We start from the raw sequence: 16,729 nt of genomic DNA on the forward strand, positions 1-16,729 counted from the left end.
CGGTTTATTTATTCGTCTCCAAAATCAGTGTTTTTCGACAGTTAAATTCAACAGAAATAACCTTCATTTTTTCAAATGTTCCTGTCTGTATCCCAGTGCAGGCACAGGGCAGGCTGCCCCCAGCAGGGGCAGCAACGTGGCTAGAGCTCATGTGGGCAAGGGTTGACTGAGTAGCCTGTTCACTTTGTTTTGCCCATAAATGGTATATTCTGGAGACTCACCTTAGCTGGTGAGTCAAAGCCTGGGCAACAAAATATCTCCTTACCACGTCATTCACAGGCAGGCAAACAACCCTGTTAAAAGTAAGAGCATCCACCGTGTTTGTCCAACACTGTAAATTTCACTCTGATGTTTGGAAAGGATGAAGTGAACACGTGGGGTCTCATGTTGTTGCAGAAAATGCGGATGAAGGCTATAAAGTAGCAGGCTCATTGTCCAACGCCGACATCACTCACCAAAATGAGGACAGCAGCTTTACATGGACTACCATGCACTTGGATCTGCAGGGATGGAGGGAGCGCATAACGGACCACGATTGGTCATGCCTAACCTGTTGTATTGAATGATATGAAATGCATATGTTCATCAAATAGTTCAATGGGCATTTGTTTTGATAAGAAACAAGCCTGATTGTAAGATTTCCAGAGATACAATTTAGATTACATATTTGGCTACACATAGTACCAGCACTCGGTTAGAGCTTGCTTGGACAGAGTTAGGGGTCTCCTTAAAATTCTGTTTTTCACTCCTTTACGTTCATGGTAAGTTCATCACCTCACACACACACACACACACACACACACACACACACACACACACACACACACACACACACACACACACACACACACACACACACACACACACACACACACACACACACACACACACACACAGAGCAGACAGAGCCTGGGGCCTAGAGTGATTCCAGTGTTTCAGACAAGCTGACATTTCCCACCCTGCCCCCGTGTATGTGCATGTGGTTGCATGCGTGTGTGTTCAGCCATGTGTCTTGTGCGCTCCCTCTACTAAACTCTGTCCTGGAACGCCTTAGTGTAAAGAATACATTGTCCCAGTGGCAGTTGCTATGCTAATCAACCCTGCCTTCTCTGTTGAGCTATTCGATAGGCTGTCGGAATGTACAGGAGACTCCACAGTGGAATCCCTTTTACATTGGGGATTTACTCCGCTCTCCCAGTGTTGGGAAGGGGATCACACTTTAATGTGTGCCCCTACTTCGGGCCCAGACTCATTAAAACAATGGTGGTAGCCATGTCGCACAGGAACATTCCAGAAGCAGCCCTGGCGGGAGGGCTGAGAGGGGAGGGTGGGGTTCTGGGGGCTCTGTAAGGGGCTTGGAAAGAAAACATTTAGAAAAGATAAATGTTGGTCCATCGGCAAGAATTAATTTGGGAAGAAAGAAAACAAGTGTTAGTGGTTGTGCCTCAGTTGTTTTTAATGTCTCCTGAAGTGGTGAGAAGATCAAAAGAGTGAAAGTAAAAAAAACGTTATTTTGAACGAACAAAGCAACACGCATATAAGCAAATATAGAAAGCGCACAATAGAAATGCTTTCATTTGGTGCATCCTTATTCTAGGTGATCACATGAACCATGGACCATACAGAAATGTCAAGCAATGACATCCCATGCAACAAAAATACCTCCAGGAATAGCCTCAATCCGTGATGACATCAGTTCCTGCTATTATGGCCCTGCAGGATGTCGTGTGATATACTATCAGATAGTTTCCTGTTGCCTTGGCTACCGCTCTGTTCTCTCTCTCCTCTCCTCATGCGTTGGTAGGCGGGTCTTGCATCCTGGTAGAGGATGGGATCCTTGCCTAACTCAAAAGTGGTGTGACGCTCATCGTACCATACCTGTGCTTTGAATCCGTAATGCTGCTTTTCTTTCTCCTTTGTCGTCTTCATGAAGCGCTTTGACCCCCCCTGCCCCCCTGCCCCAGTCATCCCTGCAGTGTGCAGAGTGGTGCTGTCATCTCCCCAGCGAGCCCTCTACCTGCCCTCACCAACCCATGACCTCATACCTCCCTTGACTCCATGACTTATTCACCAGGACTCGAGGGGCAGCAGAGTCGTGGAAACCCAGAGCAACGGACGGACATTCTCAACCGTTATGACCGTCTGTGAGAGGGGTCAGAAATGTGCTTTTAAATTGTTTGTTCTTACCTAGCCTAGTTGGACTATCCCTGATACTCACATTTGCGTTTCGCAATGAGTATCTGATTGGTCTTGGATGGGCAGCAATTAATTTACAAGTATGGCCGCTGCCTTACGTTGTTCAAAAAACTCTGGCCAATCAGATTGACACTTCTGAACTTTTTCGCTCTTGCCAAATTCAGTTGGAAGACAAGCAAAATCATTTTCTAAGCTGAGCAAAGCCTTGCAGATGTCTTCTTACGTTATTCAGTTCATTTCAGATCAAATTAATTGTGATTGGTCCCTAGAATGCTACCTTCCTAGGGCACCGCCATTAGCCGATGATAAATCCTAGTATTTAATTATTTTTGAGGCTTTCAACGGTCTCGAGGTCAGTATACTCTGCAGAGAGAAACAGAATGTGAACTCTTGAGATTGGGATGGTCTTCCGAGACTTCTCACCTGCCAGAGTGGAATAATGTATCGGCTGGTGGGAAGTGTTAATACCCTGTGTCTGAGGCTCAGGCAGAAGACACGAGGATGGAGCTCCTCCCATGGCCTTTAAGATGTCTAAAGAGTGACACGCCATCCTCCTGAGGACAAGGGACAAGATGGCACAAAAATGAACTAAGGCGCACACCGGAGTCGCATGACGGAGGATAATGGAGCTACAGTCAGACTGAGAGACAAAAAGAGAGTCCAGTTAAGGAAAGAGGGATGTCAACTGTGCATCTTTGTAGTGTCGGTGGTTGAACCCTCAAGGACCAAAGCAGTAGGCGGTTATCTTGCTGACAGAACCTGGGTTTGAACTGTCAACCTTGGAAGGACATGCCTCCTGCGGATATTGAAGTATACTTAATGTTGTTCACTTACAGCGCTTTTTAAAACCAAAGGCCACTAACTAGCATGCCTCCACTTTGAACATATTATGAATTCAATCACTGATTTAATGAAACATTGCAATAGTTTCCATTTATGGGATTAATGTTTGGTTGGATATAATTCTATAATACTATCTAGACTGAAATGGTAGTCAAAATTATAAATAAAAATGTTAATGGGGAAATATAACTGAGGCACTTTGCAGCAGCACAGAGAGAGAGACAAATTAAGAGACACACATGACACACAGACATTACTCTCATAACTCATAGCCACGTTGTGCATACACATTTGACCTGAGGAGAAAACAGGAAGTCCTGTTATTTTATTGGTCTGCAATAACGTTGCGACGTAAGAGAATAATTCAGACCAAAGAAAGGGTTAGTGCTTGATCTAAACAGTGATTGGCTTTAACATATGAGGAGTCAGTATCTACTGCATTCTACAGCTTGTATGTTCAATTGCTTTGTTCATCAAACAGGTAATTCATTAACCCAAAGGTGTGGCCCCAAACAATTCTGACCGATGACGAATGGAAGTTTCAGAAACATAACAAGGCTGTGTCGTGATACAATATTGTCACGTTTTGTTCTGACTATGTACAAAAGTGTGTGTGTGAGAGACAGGAAGTGCGATCAAAGCTGAGTCACTGGCCAGTGGAAATTAGGTTTATTGGCTCCTGTGAGGAAGACAGAGTGCCGAGTCATACCAGAGAGGGTGGCATTGCGGCTGTGGTCTGTGTGACAGCAGTTATGGGGTCACATTATGGACATTATGTTAAGATCAGTGTTCATTATTTCAAGAGGGTGATGGTGACCATTAAAAAGCTTCACTGCTTTGAGGCCCCTGATTTGGCTCTCAGTTAGGCTCCTAAAAAAGGATGATTCAATCCTTACCAATGACACTATGGATGGATCGGCCATCAAGTTGATGCCAAACCCAAGAAGATGAAAAGGATTGTGACATTTTATATTGTATAATATCAAACTACTACAATCTACTACGACTACTAATACAGTGAGTGCTCCTATCTGAGCCTGTGTCTGTATCTTCTTCCAGGACCAGTTTGAGAATCTGGACAAACACACCCAGTGGGGGATCGACTTCCTGGAGCGATACGCCAAGTTTGTCAAGGAGAGGCTGGAGATCGAGCAGAATTATGCCAAGCAGCTACGGTGCGCACATGCACGTTCACACACACACACACACACACACACACACACACACACACACACACACACACACACACACACACACACACACACACACACACACACACACACACACACACACACACACACACACACACACACATCGTGATAACAGCATCACGGTCATAATAAGTAAAGACTTTTTGAGGTGCAGTACAATCATGAGAAACAAGACACGGATTCATACTAGGGGTGGGAAAAATAATCGATTCTTCGATGCATCACGATTCTCTCTAGAATGATTCCATCTCGATGGACTCGATTTTTAGTGTTTTATTAAATTTGTTTGCCTGCTGCAGAGCTCTTCAGAAAGCAGCAAAAGTCTTGTAAGTAGCAAAGTCAGATGTATGTATATATATTTCAAAATCACGCATGGAAATGTACATTAAAAAAATAGTTGAATCGAGATGCATCGATCGTTTTAGAATTGAATCGTTGACCTCTGAATCAGAATCGTATCGTGAGGTGCCAAGAGATTCCCACCCCTAATTCATACACTCACTCACTCGTTCACTCACAATCACGCACACTAGAAATAGTGTGTGTGTGTGTGTGTGTGTGATCAAAGGAGGTCCCAGCGGTGTGACTGCTTGACTGAGAATGATCAAAGGCTTACTCCCATGTGGGGATACATTTTTTGAGATCTTTCATCAGATCTTTGAATTTCCCTAAGCAAACACTGTTTTGTGAATACAATGTGCTTTTCCCTAGCAGTATATCAGCCAGTGGGAATTTAATGGATTGAACTCTAATTTATTTTCATATGTTCTAGATTTTCCTTAAGAACTAGCTGACAAGCATTTTTCTTGCCTGTTTAATATACATTATTTTGTTGTCTGTCTGTCTTTGAATAACAGGAATTTAGTAAAGAAGTACTGTCCAAAGCGCTCTAAAGATGAAGAGCCGAGGTGAGTAGCCTCCATACACAGTCAAACTGTTTACTGTTTACTGTGCGTGTGTGTGTGTGTGTGTGTGTGTGTGTGTGTGTGTGTGTGAGTGTGAGATGGCCCCATAACAACAGACAATTTGTGTGTGAGCTCAGGTTCACGTCGTGCATGTCGTTCTACGCCATCCTGAATGAGCTCAACGACTACGCGGGCCAACGGGAGGTTGTTGCCGAGGAGATGGGCCACAAGGTGTACGGGGAGCTGATGATTTACAGCCAGGACCTCAAGGCCGAACGGAAGCACGTGAGTGGCCACACCCAGGCGTAGGCGGGGCTAGAACGGACATCTTTTGATGTAAAAAACTTCTTCGCATACAAAATAAGTGTTAACATTTTTTTTTTTCCACGTGTTTACTCCTGCAGCATTTACAGGAGGGCAGGAAGACAACGCAGTATTTTGAGCAGTGCTGGAAACAAATGGACAATGTGAGTTAATAGGGGTGTAATGATTCACCGATACGAATCAGTAACCGGTTGGATAAACACAGATGTGACTACATCGATACGTGGGCACCTGAATCGATTTTAAAATGAGCAAGAATCGGTCGATGCACCGATTTAAACATTGCAAATCGGTTGAGGGAAGCTTTAGCATGATATCAAGACAGCATTGTCAACTCATTTCATTCTGTTTCCATACGGATCTGAAAAATGGAATTTCATAAACTACACCTTGTAAAACACGATTAGACTTTATCATGTCAAACATGATTAGACACAAAAAAACAACACAAACATGATTCGACTATATTTTATAAATCATGATTAGACTATATCTTGTAAAACATGATTAGACTATATAGATGAGATCTTGTAAAACATGATTAGACGATATCATGTCAAACATGATTCGACTATATCTTGTAAAACATGATTATATTATATTATACCTTGTAAAACATTATACCTTACAAAACACGATAAGACTATATGGACTAGAATTTGTAAAACATGATCAGACTATGTAGACTGAAGAATCTTCAGCATTAAGATCAAGGTCAAATGTATAAAAAAAATACAATGTTTGCTTTACAGACCTTTAAAAAAAATCTGTTTGTAATTCTTCATAGTGACTATCTGTCTTTTTAGAAGTTATGGATCTAAAACGGGTTAATATGTTTATAAGTCATCATTAATACACATTTCCAGTCACATGTTGTCTCACCAACTTGCCAAAAAGGGCTCACTCCCTTAGTATGGAATGTGCACCTTTCTATCTTTAGTCACTAGCTTGTTCCTTAAGTGACTAAAGAGGTGACTACTCTTTCTCTCTCACCCTCTTTCTCTCTCTCTCCCACTTAAGCTGCCCGTCTGTCAGTAATGCAATACAGATGGACAGGCAGGAAGGAAAGTCTCTCGCTATCCCTCTCTCAACCACTCAATAAAATTTGATGTTATGTTTTCTGTATTTTACTTGTCAATGCTGTCGTTGTGCATTTGTTCACCCTTGAATTGTGGCATGAATGAAGTGTTGTAGTGCAGCCCTGTTCTTTAAGTCTTAACTTGTATTGAACTTGTATGAACTTGTGTTTTCTTTCTCTTGTTCTCTCTCTCTCCTTGTCTCTCACCCTCCCTAGAGTAAAAAGAAGTTTGAGAGGGAGTGTAGAGAGGCGGAGAAATCCCAGTTGAGCTACGAAAGGTTAGATAATGACATCAACGCCACCAAATCAGAGGTGGAGAAGGTAAGGATATGTCGTCGTCCCCCAACCCCAACAAATGTGCTCCAAATTTCAATGTATTCAATGTATTCTTTTTGGTTATCCATGTGACTACAGGTGACTATGAGCATAGTACGCCATAAGGCTGTTGATTGATGTTGTCAATGCTGTCGTTGTTCAGGCCAAGTCTCAGTACTACCAGCGGACACACCTGGCGGACGAGAGCAAGAACGAGTATGCTGCCCAGCTGCAGAACTTCAACGCAGAGCAGTGGAAGCACTTCCACACTACCATACCAAACATCTTCAAGGTACCCGCCCCCTCCCAGTCACAATGTTAACCATGCCAGACATACCTGGACACTGGGAGTAGGTCAACTGGTTTGCGGCATACCATGGATATATTCTGTCCCAATCTGTTAGTAGTTTCTGTTCAAACTACACCACTACAAAAACATGCAGAGGTTTCTCTTTCTAGTTAAGAGCTACGGTGATGCATGCTTTTGAAAGGGAAAAGCATTTTAAGGACAACGTTGATGGAGTTATGGTTCAAATTATAGTCCTCCCCAATAGAGGACAAAAGAGGAGCGAAATGAGTCTAGTCAAGCAGAAAGGCACTGGCCCTGGGCGGCCATGGCTTCTAGCGTTGCCTTGAAACGTATTAAAACAAGTACATTTATTTATAAGGCACATCTAAGAATAACCAGGGTTGACCAAAGTGCGGTTCATCTAGGAGAAAACAGACCAGGGCTGGGCTGTTGCTTTATAGGCAGCATAAGTCCCCCATCCAACACCACAAGTCTTGTGTACTATTTTGTATGAATGAGTAATAAACCCATTCATGATGAGTAATACACAAGTGAAGTCTTTTTCTGGAATGTTTTTTATTTTCAGCGATGATCAAAGACTACTTTTATATATGTACAGTTCATCGAAACACATCTACAGGATATACATACATACATACATACATACATACATACATACATACATACATACATACATACATACATACATACATACATACATACATACATACATACATACATAATGAAATGTTTGACATGGTGTACTAATATTTAGTCTAAGAGACGTCTGCTAGTGCGCTAACCATGTAGGGTTGTATGCCTTATAATGACCCAGTTTAGATTCTCACCTGCAGTCCAATGCTCCATGCCCCTTTCTTCGTCAACACTGTCACTCTTCACTATCTTATGCCTAGAGGAACAAAGAGCAGCTACATATTATGGGTGTAACGGTTCAGAGGTACATTTTCCTTTTACCTTTTTAAACCCTGGGGTGGACTTACTATGACATCTGTACGGCAAAAGTCAAGAGTGATTGTCTTCCCCTCACCAGAACTTGCAGGCCATGGACGAGCGGCGCACGGTGAAGCTGGGCGAGACATACCGGAGCTTCGCCGAGGTGGAGAGGAGGGTGGTGCCCATCGTCTCAAAGTGCCTGGAGGGCATGGTGTCGGCCGCCAAGGCCGTCGACGAACGCAAGGTACACAGAGCTGGTGGAGGTGAGGGTTGGTGGTGGGAATGGTATGGGCGGTTGGTGGTGGTGGTGATGAGGGAGAGGGTTGTGGTGGTGAGGGCGGTTGTGTTGGAGATGAGGTGATGGTCATGGAGGTGGTGATATAGACGTGGGGGTGAACCAGTCGTTTCGACACAAGGTACGCAGAGCTGGTGGAGGTATGGGTTTGGGTGATGGAGGTTGGTGGTAATGGGTCAGGGAGGGGGCGAAGGGTGATAAAGACGTGGCACCTCTCTCTCTGTGTCTCTCGGTCTCTCGGTCTCTGTGTCTCTATGTGTGTGTGAGAACTCTGCACTCCGCTCCCCAGGACTCGGGCATCGTGGTGGAGTCCTTCAAGTCGGGCTTCGAGCCGCCGGCAGACTTCCCCTTCGAGGACTACAGCCAGAACCTGAGCCGCACGGGCTCGGATGCCACCATCAGCAACACACCCAAGGGGGAGAGGGACAAGGAGGTGGTGGGAGTCGGAGTTTCCGGTGGGACGCGAGCGGACCCCAAACACTCCATGGGCAAGGCCAAGAACAAACTCTGGCTGTTTGGCAAGAAACCGAAGGTGAGCAGACATTTTGAGCATTGCTTTTCACGATTGGACCTTTAAACTTGACTATGTATCACTGTGGATGGGACTGTTTGTTTGTGTTCCAAGAGCACCACCTGCTGCATGTCCGTTGTCTCTCTCGCTTTCTGACTCATTAGAATGAGTCACTGTTTGGTCCAGACTTGACCAGGAATTGAGTCATCCATTGACTCTGACATCACACACCAATCAAGCCATTTGTGTTCTATTCCAAGCCCTGGCACTACCTTGACCCCACCCTTTTATGTGCACCTCCCACTTTCTTCCTCAGAAGTTTTATCTCTCTCTTGATTACTGTTACTCATTGTTTGTCTACTACTTTCACCAGGTGTGTGTGTATCTTTAAAAAAATAATTTCTTCAAATAACAGACTGGACTTTGCCCTATATTCCAGAAAGAGTCGTTGTGCCATTAATGATCTACCAGATGCTTTTCATAAGCAGGAACCTCTGTGAAGAGATTGTATGCGTGTGTTTATTTAGTTCATTCCTTTGTCCACATTAGTTACTTCAAGAGAAGCTGTAGATTGCTCTACAATCAACACATCTAGCATCATATATCACATGCCATCTATTGTATTTTACCTTGCGTTATACTTTATTGAAATTAGTAAAAGGCTTTAAATATTGACACATGCATTCAGACCAGACGGGAATTAGACTCAAGCTTATTCTTTTCTGGTCTTCATGTGACTATATCTAAAGCCTTTTACTTGTCATACTTAACATAAACAACATAAAAAACATAAACACATGTTACCCTTTTCATATATTCCACATTCATATTTTAATTTATTAAGTTAGAGTAAACTCAAAAAGCACCACACCTTATTAAAAGTTCATATTTCTAATCGATTTCAGAATATGGCAGACTTAAAGAACCTGTTAAAAACGAACTTACAGAACATGTAACCAAGACCAACTTACAGAACTTGTTGAAGACTAACTTACAGAACATGTTAAAGACCAACATTCAGAACATGTAAAGGACTAGCAGAACATGTTAAAGACTAACATTTAGAACATATTAGACTCACAGAACATGTAAAACATAACATGTTGAAGACTAGCTTACAGCCCATGTTGAAGACTAACAGAACATTTTAAAGACCAACTTACAACTTAGTTACAACAACTAACGTGTTAAAAACTAGCAAAACATGTTTGAGACTAACACCCCTTGCCCACTGTACACATCCGTCGACGGATCTCATTGAGTTTGCATGGGACACTCCCGAAATGCATTGTGGGTCCGTCCGTCAAGTCGGCTCCGTCTCTTGCGTCCAAAAGTTGAGAAAAGTTTAACTTTTCAGGCAGTGACGGATCCGTCACCCAATCAGATTGCATTATGCAAATATATGCAAGTGTACTGTCCTATGAAATCGCCTTTGTTATACAACCCGGGAAAACACATAGATGCGTCAAAAAGCCCCCATCCATCGACGGACGTGTACAGTGGGCAAGAGGCCTAAGGGCGCACTAACACTAGGCAAAGTTGCCCTGTACAGTAACTTGCATAACTTGCTAAAGAGTAACTTGCTAAAGACTAACTTGCATAACTTGTTAAAGACTAACTTGGTTAGACATAAGTGGTTGAAGACTAACAGAACTTGTTGAAGCCAAACTTACAGAACTTGTTGGAGACTAACTCACAGAACAGTTTAAAGCTAACGTGCCGTTAAAGTGAGTAGGGATTGAGTGTAATTAAGGGCCGCTGTAACCCTTCACCCATCACTCCCATCCCCTCTGCTCACCTCATCATGTTTCTTTGTTTGCTCTCCTCCTCCGCGCATCAGTCTCCTTCCTCAGCCCCTCCCCCTCCTCCTCCTCTCTGGCCCTCCTCTTGCTCGGCATCCTCGTCCCGCCCACGCCCCCGTCCCCACCCCCTCTCTGAGCCCCACCCCCCCACTCCCCCGTCCCGCTTCAGCTGGGACAGCATGGGCCGCTGCCTGTCGGAAGTCACCAGCGGAGCTCCGCGCATGGCTGCGCTCCGGGGCCTGAAGAGAGGGGTGAGCCGGCAGGGAGACACCCCCCCGAACGGGCCTCCTCCGCCGTTCCTTGACTGCTCGTTTTTTTTAGACGTGATGCCGTGGTTTTTGCCCTTTTGTGTTCGGTCAACCTCTACGTACCTGGGACTCACCTCGATGGCTTTCAACATTTTTGTCTTCCTCTCTTTGTATTTTAGTATTTCCTATATTCAGGTGATTGACAGCCTGTTGTTGTCGTGGCCTGTGTGTTTGGTTTGCTGTGCAGGATTTTTTGGGATGTTATTGTGTGTGTGTGTGTGTGTGTGTGTGTGTGTGTGTGTGTGTGTGAATCCACAGTCTAGGGTTAGGGTAACCCTATGTTAAGGTCAAAGGTAAAACTTCACTGGTCTATTGCCGTTATGTGCAGGAAAAGTGGTAGTGTCCTTGTTTGCAGAGTGTAATACTAGTGTGTGTGTGTGTGTTTGCAGTGTCTCTGTGTTAGCATGGCTGTGCTAATGCTGTATCAGTATGCTGCGAGGCAGACAGTCTGAACACTAAATCGTTGATAACGCTGTCCTCAGTGCCAAGACTGACAGCCAAACTGCTGTAGTTGGGGTTTTTCAGTCGATTCCCTCTGTGCCATCCGTGATTTGGACAGGGGTTTAGGAGCCAGTTTTATCCATCTAAGGGAGCCGAGTGATATCCTGATGGACTGGCCAAGACCAGCCTGTCCGGTCAGCCAGAATGTAGGGCGGTTCTCTCAGTGGACTGACTGGTCAAGCTGGAGGAGTGGGCCGTCACTTCTGCATGATTTCTTAGACTGGCGCCGCTGACGGTCCCACCACTAACGAGCTTTCCATGTTGTCTTGTCTCTTTAATTTGCATGGGTTATGCTTTACGGCTCAGTGGTCAATTAAAACGGTAAGTGTTGTGTGCTTGTGTGGGGGTGTGTGTGTGTGTGTGTAGCATTAACAGGTAGATTTATCAAACTTTGTGTGTGTGCCTGCTTTGTAAATGGGTTGTTCCAACAGTACCTCTTGTATGTCTCTCCTTTAGGGGAATACAGTAGATGACTGTGTAGTCCACTGTGTATAGGATCTGTTTGGTTAGCTCTAGCCTATGCAGAGCTGGTGCCAACACTTATAAGCACCACTGGATCATTAGGATAGCTATTCTTTCTCTTCTCTTCTTCCCTAACTTTGATTATTTAACATAGCTCCTGGCTCACTAACATTTACCCATCTCTAGAAAATATTTACATCCATCATTCCCAGTGTCATTCCTTTTAGTTACTGTATATCGTCTCTGAAACTAGTGTACTCCCAACAGTATTGTCTGCATTTTCATGCCACTCTTTATATTTACAAGCTTTACTTGTTACAAAGACAGTATGGGTCTCAGCTAGCCTTTTTAACAGCCACAAATCTGATATTGATTCAGATGTGTTTTAATTGAGTCATAGCTGTGTTGTGGTATCACAGGCTTTGGAGATAATGTCAATATATCCACATGCGATTTACACGTCTATTGCGTATGTCACATCTCAAAACCATGCCAAATCCCATATGCTAAGCCTCTTCCATATGGCCCAGACCCGCTTATACACCATCCCTGGCAGAAAGCCCCCTCTCTGACCTCACACATGCTCACTGAACATGACCGCTGCAGTATATGGCGTGGGCCACAATGCTGGCTGGCCGGCCTTGCTGCGTGGCCCGAGGAAGTGACTCTCAACGCGGGGAATGTTGAGCACTCTCTCCCCTCTCTCTCTCTCCTCCAGGCTCCGTCCCTGGAGGACTTCAGCCACCTGCCCCCGGAGCAGCGACGGAAGAGGCTGCAGCAGAGGATCGACGAGCTCAGCAAGGAGCTCCAGAAGGAGGTGGACCAGAGGTGCAGTCAACCCACCCCCCCCCCCCCCGTCCCGTCCCCGTTTAGCGATCCCTTCCCTACAATGTGTACATGTACACACTCATGCATATACACACACACCCATAGACGCAATGCTTACCACTAGCAGACCATTCGACTTTGTTTGTTTTAGGGTTAAGCTGATTTTATTTGTTTTTAAAACATTTTGGTATTATAAATACTGTCATTTGGAATAGATTGTGTATGGTTTCTTCATAGTAATATTTACTGTCCATCTTGCGTAGGGATGCCTTGAACAAGATGAAGGACGTGTATGAGAAGAACCCCCAGATGGGCGACCCGAGCAGCCTGCAGCCCAAGATCTCCGAGACCATATGCAACATGGAGAAGCTGCGATCGGAAATACACAAGAACGAGGTACGGAGGGAGGCTTCCGCTTATAAAGACTCTTTGTGGTCATGAGGACCCCCCTCTGGGTTTGCAACCTGACCCGTGGTGTGACGTCTTCCCCTTCCGGCCTCTCTCTCTCTCTCTGTCTCTGTGTTTCTGTCTCCCTGTTTCTGTCTCTCTCACTGCCTCTTTCACTCTCTTTCTATGTCTCTGTCTCTCTTTCTGTCTCTCGGACTCTCCCTCTCTCTCTATCTATGCCTTTTGCTCGGTCTCTCGGTCGGTCTCTGTGTGTCTGTCTGTCTGTCTATCTGTCTCTGTGTGTGTGTCCGTCTCTCTCTCGATGTCCTGCCAAGCTCTACTGGCCTGCACAGGAAAACGTGCAAACATAAAGTAACTCAAACAGTAAGATGAAGAGGGAATTTGGAAATGTTTTGTGTGGTCAAAAATCTTTGTGGATCAGTTTTCAAATCAAACGGAACAGAAGCGAGAATGTATTGGAGACGCAGATAGAGGGGAGGGAAAGATGAGAGGTGGGATAAGTATCGAAAAAGGAGGAGACGGAGGCTAGCTGTATTCCCCAGTCAGTCCTAAGTGTGTCCGTGCTGTAACCCGAGTCCTGACAGATAACTGATTTTTGTGATTTCCAGGAGTCCAGGGGCAACTGCAATGTGTTAGCACCCCCTGCTGGTCACTGTGCGGCGGCACAGGACCTTCCAAATATAAATTCCGAAATCCAAATGACCATGTTCGTACGCCACGAAATAGCAGGGTTGCGACGAAGTCGAAGCGCCTTAATGTTCTTGGATCGCTGCGGTGTTTGTTTGTTTAAAATATATTTAGTCCTTTATGTGTCGGCCTCTTACCACAGCAGTGTCTTAAGGGGCTGGTAAACGCATTAGTATTCAATCACATTAATTATCGCTGTACCACAAGTACCTACTAAACAAGTCAACTAAATGTTGTATACTCAGGCCTTTTTTACCACTACTTAAAAAGACCCACACTGGTGATCAATTGCACGTGTGCAGGTTCAGTATGTGCTGTTAATCACAGTGGAGCTTTTGTTTCCTAATGAAGGGACCTATTCCGACAGATCTCACACATATAGGGCACATTTTCACCTTGTCATCAAAATATCAGTCTGTCTAGAGAGGTGTTATGTTTTAATGTGTGTGTGTGTGTGTGTGTGTGTGTGTGTGTGTGTGTGTGTGTGTGTGTGTGTGTGTGTGTGTGTGTGTGTGTGTGTGTGTGTGTGTGTGTGTAGTCGTGGCTGTCGGAGGTGGAGGGCAAGCAGAGCTCCAGGGGCGACCGGAGACACAGTGCAGACAACCACCACCACACCCCCCAGGGCAGAGAGAGGTACGCACACACACACACTAGCATGTCCGTGTAGTCTTGAAACCAGCTTTTTCCAAAGCTGCTTTGGTTTTTATCTACGCTAACCACTGGCATCAGAAATCTGTAAACTGGTACCTTGTTATCAACGTCAATCTACAATCACATATGGAAGCATATATGTAGTAAAATTCAAATAGCAATGCAATTTGCAATTTGCAATTCAATAAGTCATTACATTGTGCAATTGACAATTCATTATGAAATTTAATAATGTAATTTGTAAATACGTTATTCAAAGTGTATTTTAATATGCAAAGTGGCAATGAAATCCTCAATAAAATTTGCTAAAGTTATAACAATAAAAATAGAATAACATTTTGTCAAATTTTTTGAGTTCCTTTATTCAAATTGAAAAGCTATAGCGTCCCCATGATTGCAATGCACTTCGCCACGCTCCGTGTGTTGCAAAATTCAAATGACATTTCAATCCGCAAAACACTTTGCAAATCGTTTTGCAAAACGTTTTGCAAAACGTATCAGCCAATCGCGTCTGGGCGGGAACTACGTCACTTGCTCGTCAGACCAGCTGAATATCCACGCACGTTGCAATTTATTTTCTATGCCTACCATTGTGCCAGATTTGACTCTTAATAGGTCTATGGTTTGACTGAGTTTACGTAATTATAACTGAAAATGGCGGAAAAGACGGTCTGGCAGCTGCTGCGGGATAAATGAATAAATAAATTGCAACGTGCGTGGATGATCAGCTGGTCTGACGAGCAAGTGACGTAGTTCCCGCCCAGACGCGATTGGCTGATACGTTTTGCAAAACGATTTGCAAAGTGTTTTGCGGATTGAAATGTCATTTGAATTTTGCAACACACGGAGCGTGGCGAAGTGCATTGCAATCACGGGGACGCTATAGCTTTTCAATTTGAATAAAGGAACTCAAAAAATTGGACAAAATGTTATTCTATTTTTATTGTTAACTATTGCAAATTTTATTGAGGATTTCATTGTCACTTTGCATATTAAAATACACTTTGAATAACGTATTTACAAATAACATTATTAAATTGCATAATGAATTGTCAATTGCATAATGTAATGACTTATTGAATTGCAAATTGCATTACCATTTGAATTGCAAATTGCATTACCATTTGAATTTTACTACATATATGCTTCCATAATCACAACTGTCAGTTATGCCGTCTCCTTGCAAGTGACTTTCTTTAGCTCAGCTTTGCAAATACAATATTGGCCTTCTAGCTTTCCCTTCCAGGGCCTTGAGTCAATGCAGGCCCATCATCTCACTCTACCGCTGTCCCTCTCCCAAATAACCCTCCCCATCTTCCTCTCCGCGTCAGTCCTGAGGGCAGCTACACAGACGACAACAACCAGGAGCACCAGCCAACACCGCAGCACCACCACCACCACCACTCAGCCCCGCCCCCACGCCAGCCGGGGCCCCCCACCTCGGACCACCATGAGTTTGACGACGAGTTTGACGACGACGACCCTATGCCCGTCATCGGACACTGCAAGGCCCTGTACTCCTTTGATGGTAAGGTTTTGTAATCACCTTGGAATGGAGCGTTTATGTAGGACATGGACTACAGCTCCATGACCTACATTGCACAGCTCATACAAATTGCCAATGGCCTGTAGTAAGTAACTAGTAAATAGCAACGATGATCCTATTTTCCAAGTCGAAAAATAATAATTGGAAAATAATTGGATGATATTATCTGACACTCTATGCTGGCATTGTGTAGATCATCATCACTCACTCAATCTCACACACACACACACACACACACACACACACACACACACACACACACACACACACACACACTATACACATACACATACACACACACACACACACCTGTCAATGTAGGAAGTCCGTAAGAGAGAGAGATGCCTGTCCTATGAGTAGGGCGATGGTTGATATAATATCAATACTGTGTCTTGACTTGAGATATTTCTAGAGACTGTATTATTTGTTGTATGGTTACTGCAAGACATAAAGTATTTTCATGGTCTTCAAGGAGAATGATCCACATTCTCTGTTTGTTTTCACCAGGTAAGAACGAGGGGACGTTAGTGATGGCAGAGGATGAGGTAATGTGGCTCTTTGTACACAATCTATTGTCATCCGTTATCGATGAACTGTTGTCATTTTCATGTTTGA

At 44.1% G+C, this 16,729-nt stretch overlaps 1 protein-coding gene across 1 annotated transcript in view; it reads left to right on the forward strand.

The window, feature by feature from the left end:
• fnbp1l (formin binding protein 1-like) overlaps window positions 1–16,729 on the forward strand; it is a 34,668-nt gene that overhangs the window by 11,737 nt on the left and 6,202 nt on the right. Inside the window, exons 2-14 of the mRNA XM_084473436.1 lie at window positions 4,099–4,214; window positions 5,108–5,158; window positions 5,293–5,440; window positions 5,560–5,622; window positions 6,774–6,878; window positions 7,036–7,164; window positions 8,213–8,359; window positions 8,700–8,942; window positions 12,713–12,822; window positions 13,086–13,218; window positions 14,456–14,550; window positions 15,900–16,096; window positions 16,622–16,659. Of these exons, the coding sequence (XP_084329562.1) occupies window positions 4,099–4,214; window positions 5,108–5,158; window positions 5,293–5,440; window positions 5,560–5,622; window positions 6,774–6,878; window positions 7,036–7,164; window positions 8,213–8,359; window positions 8,700–8,942; window positions 12,713–12,822; window positions 13,086–13,218; window positions 14,456–14,550; window positions 15,900–16,096; window positions 16,622–16,659 (1,575 nt within the window). The remainder of the gene's footprint in view (window positions 1–4,098; window positions 4,215–5,107; window positions 5,159–5,292; window positions 5,441–5,559; window positions 5,623–6,773; window positions 6,879–7,035; window positions 7,165–8,212; window positions 8,360–8,699; window positions 8,943–12,712; window positions 12,823–13,085; window positions 13,219–14,455; window positions 14,551–15,899; window positions 16,097–16,621; window positions 16,660–16,729) is intronic.

The sequence above is a fragment of the Micromesistius poutassou genome (genome assembly GCF_964030765.1).
Source record: "Micromesistius poutassou genome assembly, chromosome: 9".
Classification (NCBI taxonomy): Eukaryota; Metazoa; Chordata; class Actinopteri; order Gadiformes; family Gadidae; genus Micromesistius; species Micromesistius poutassou.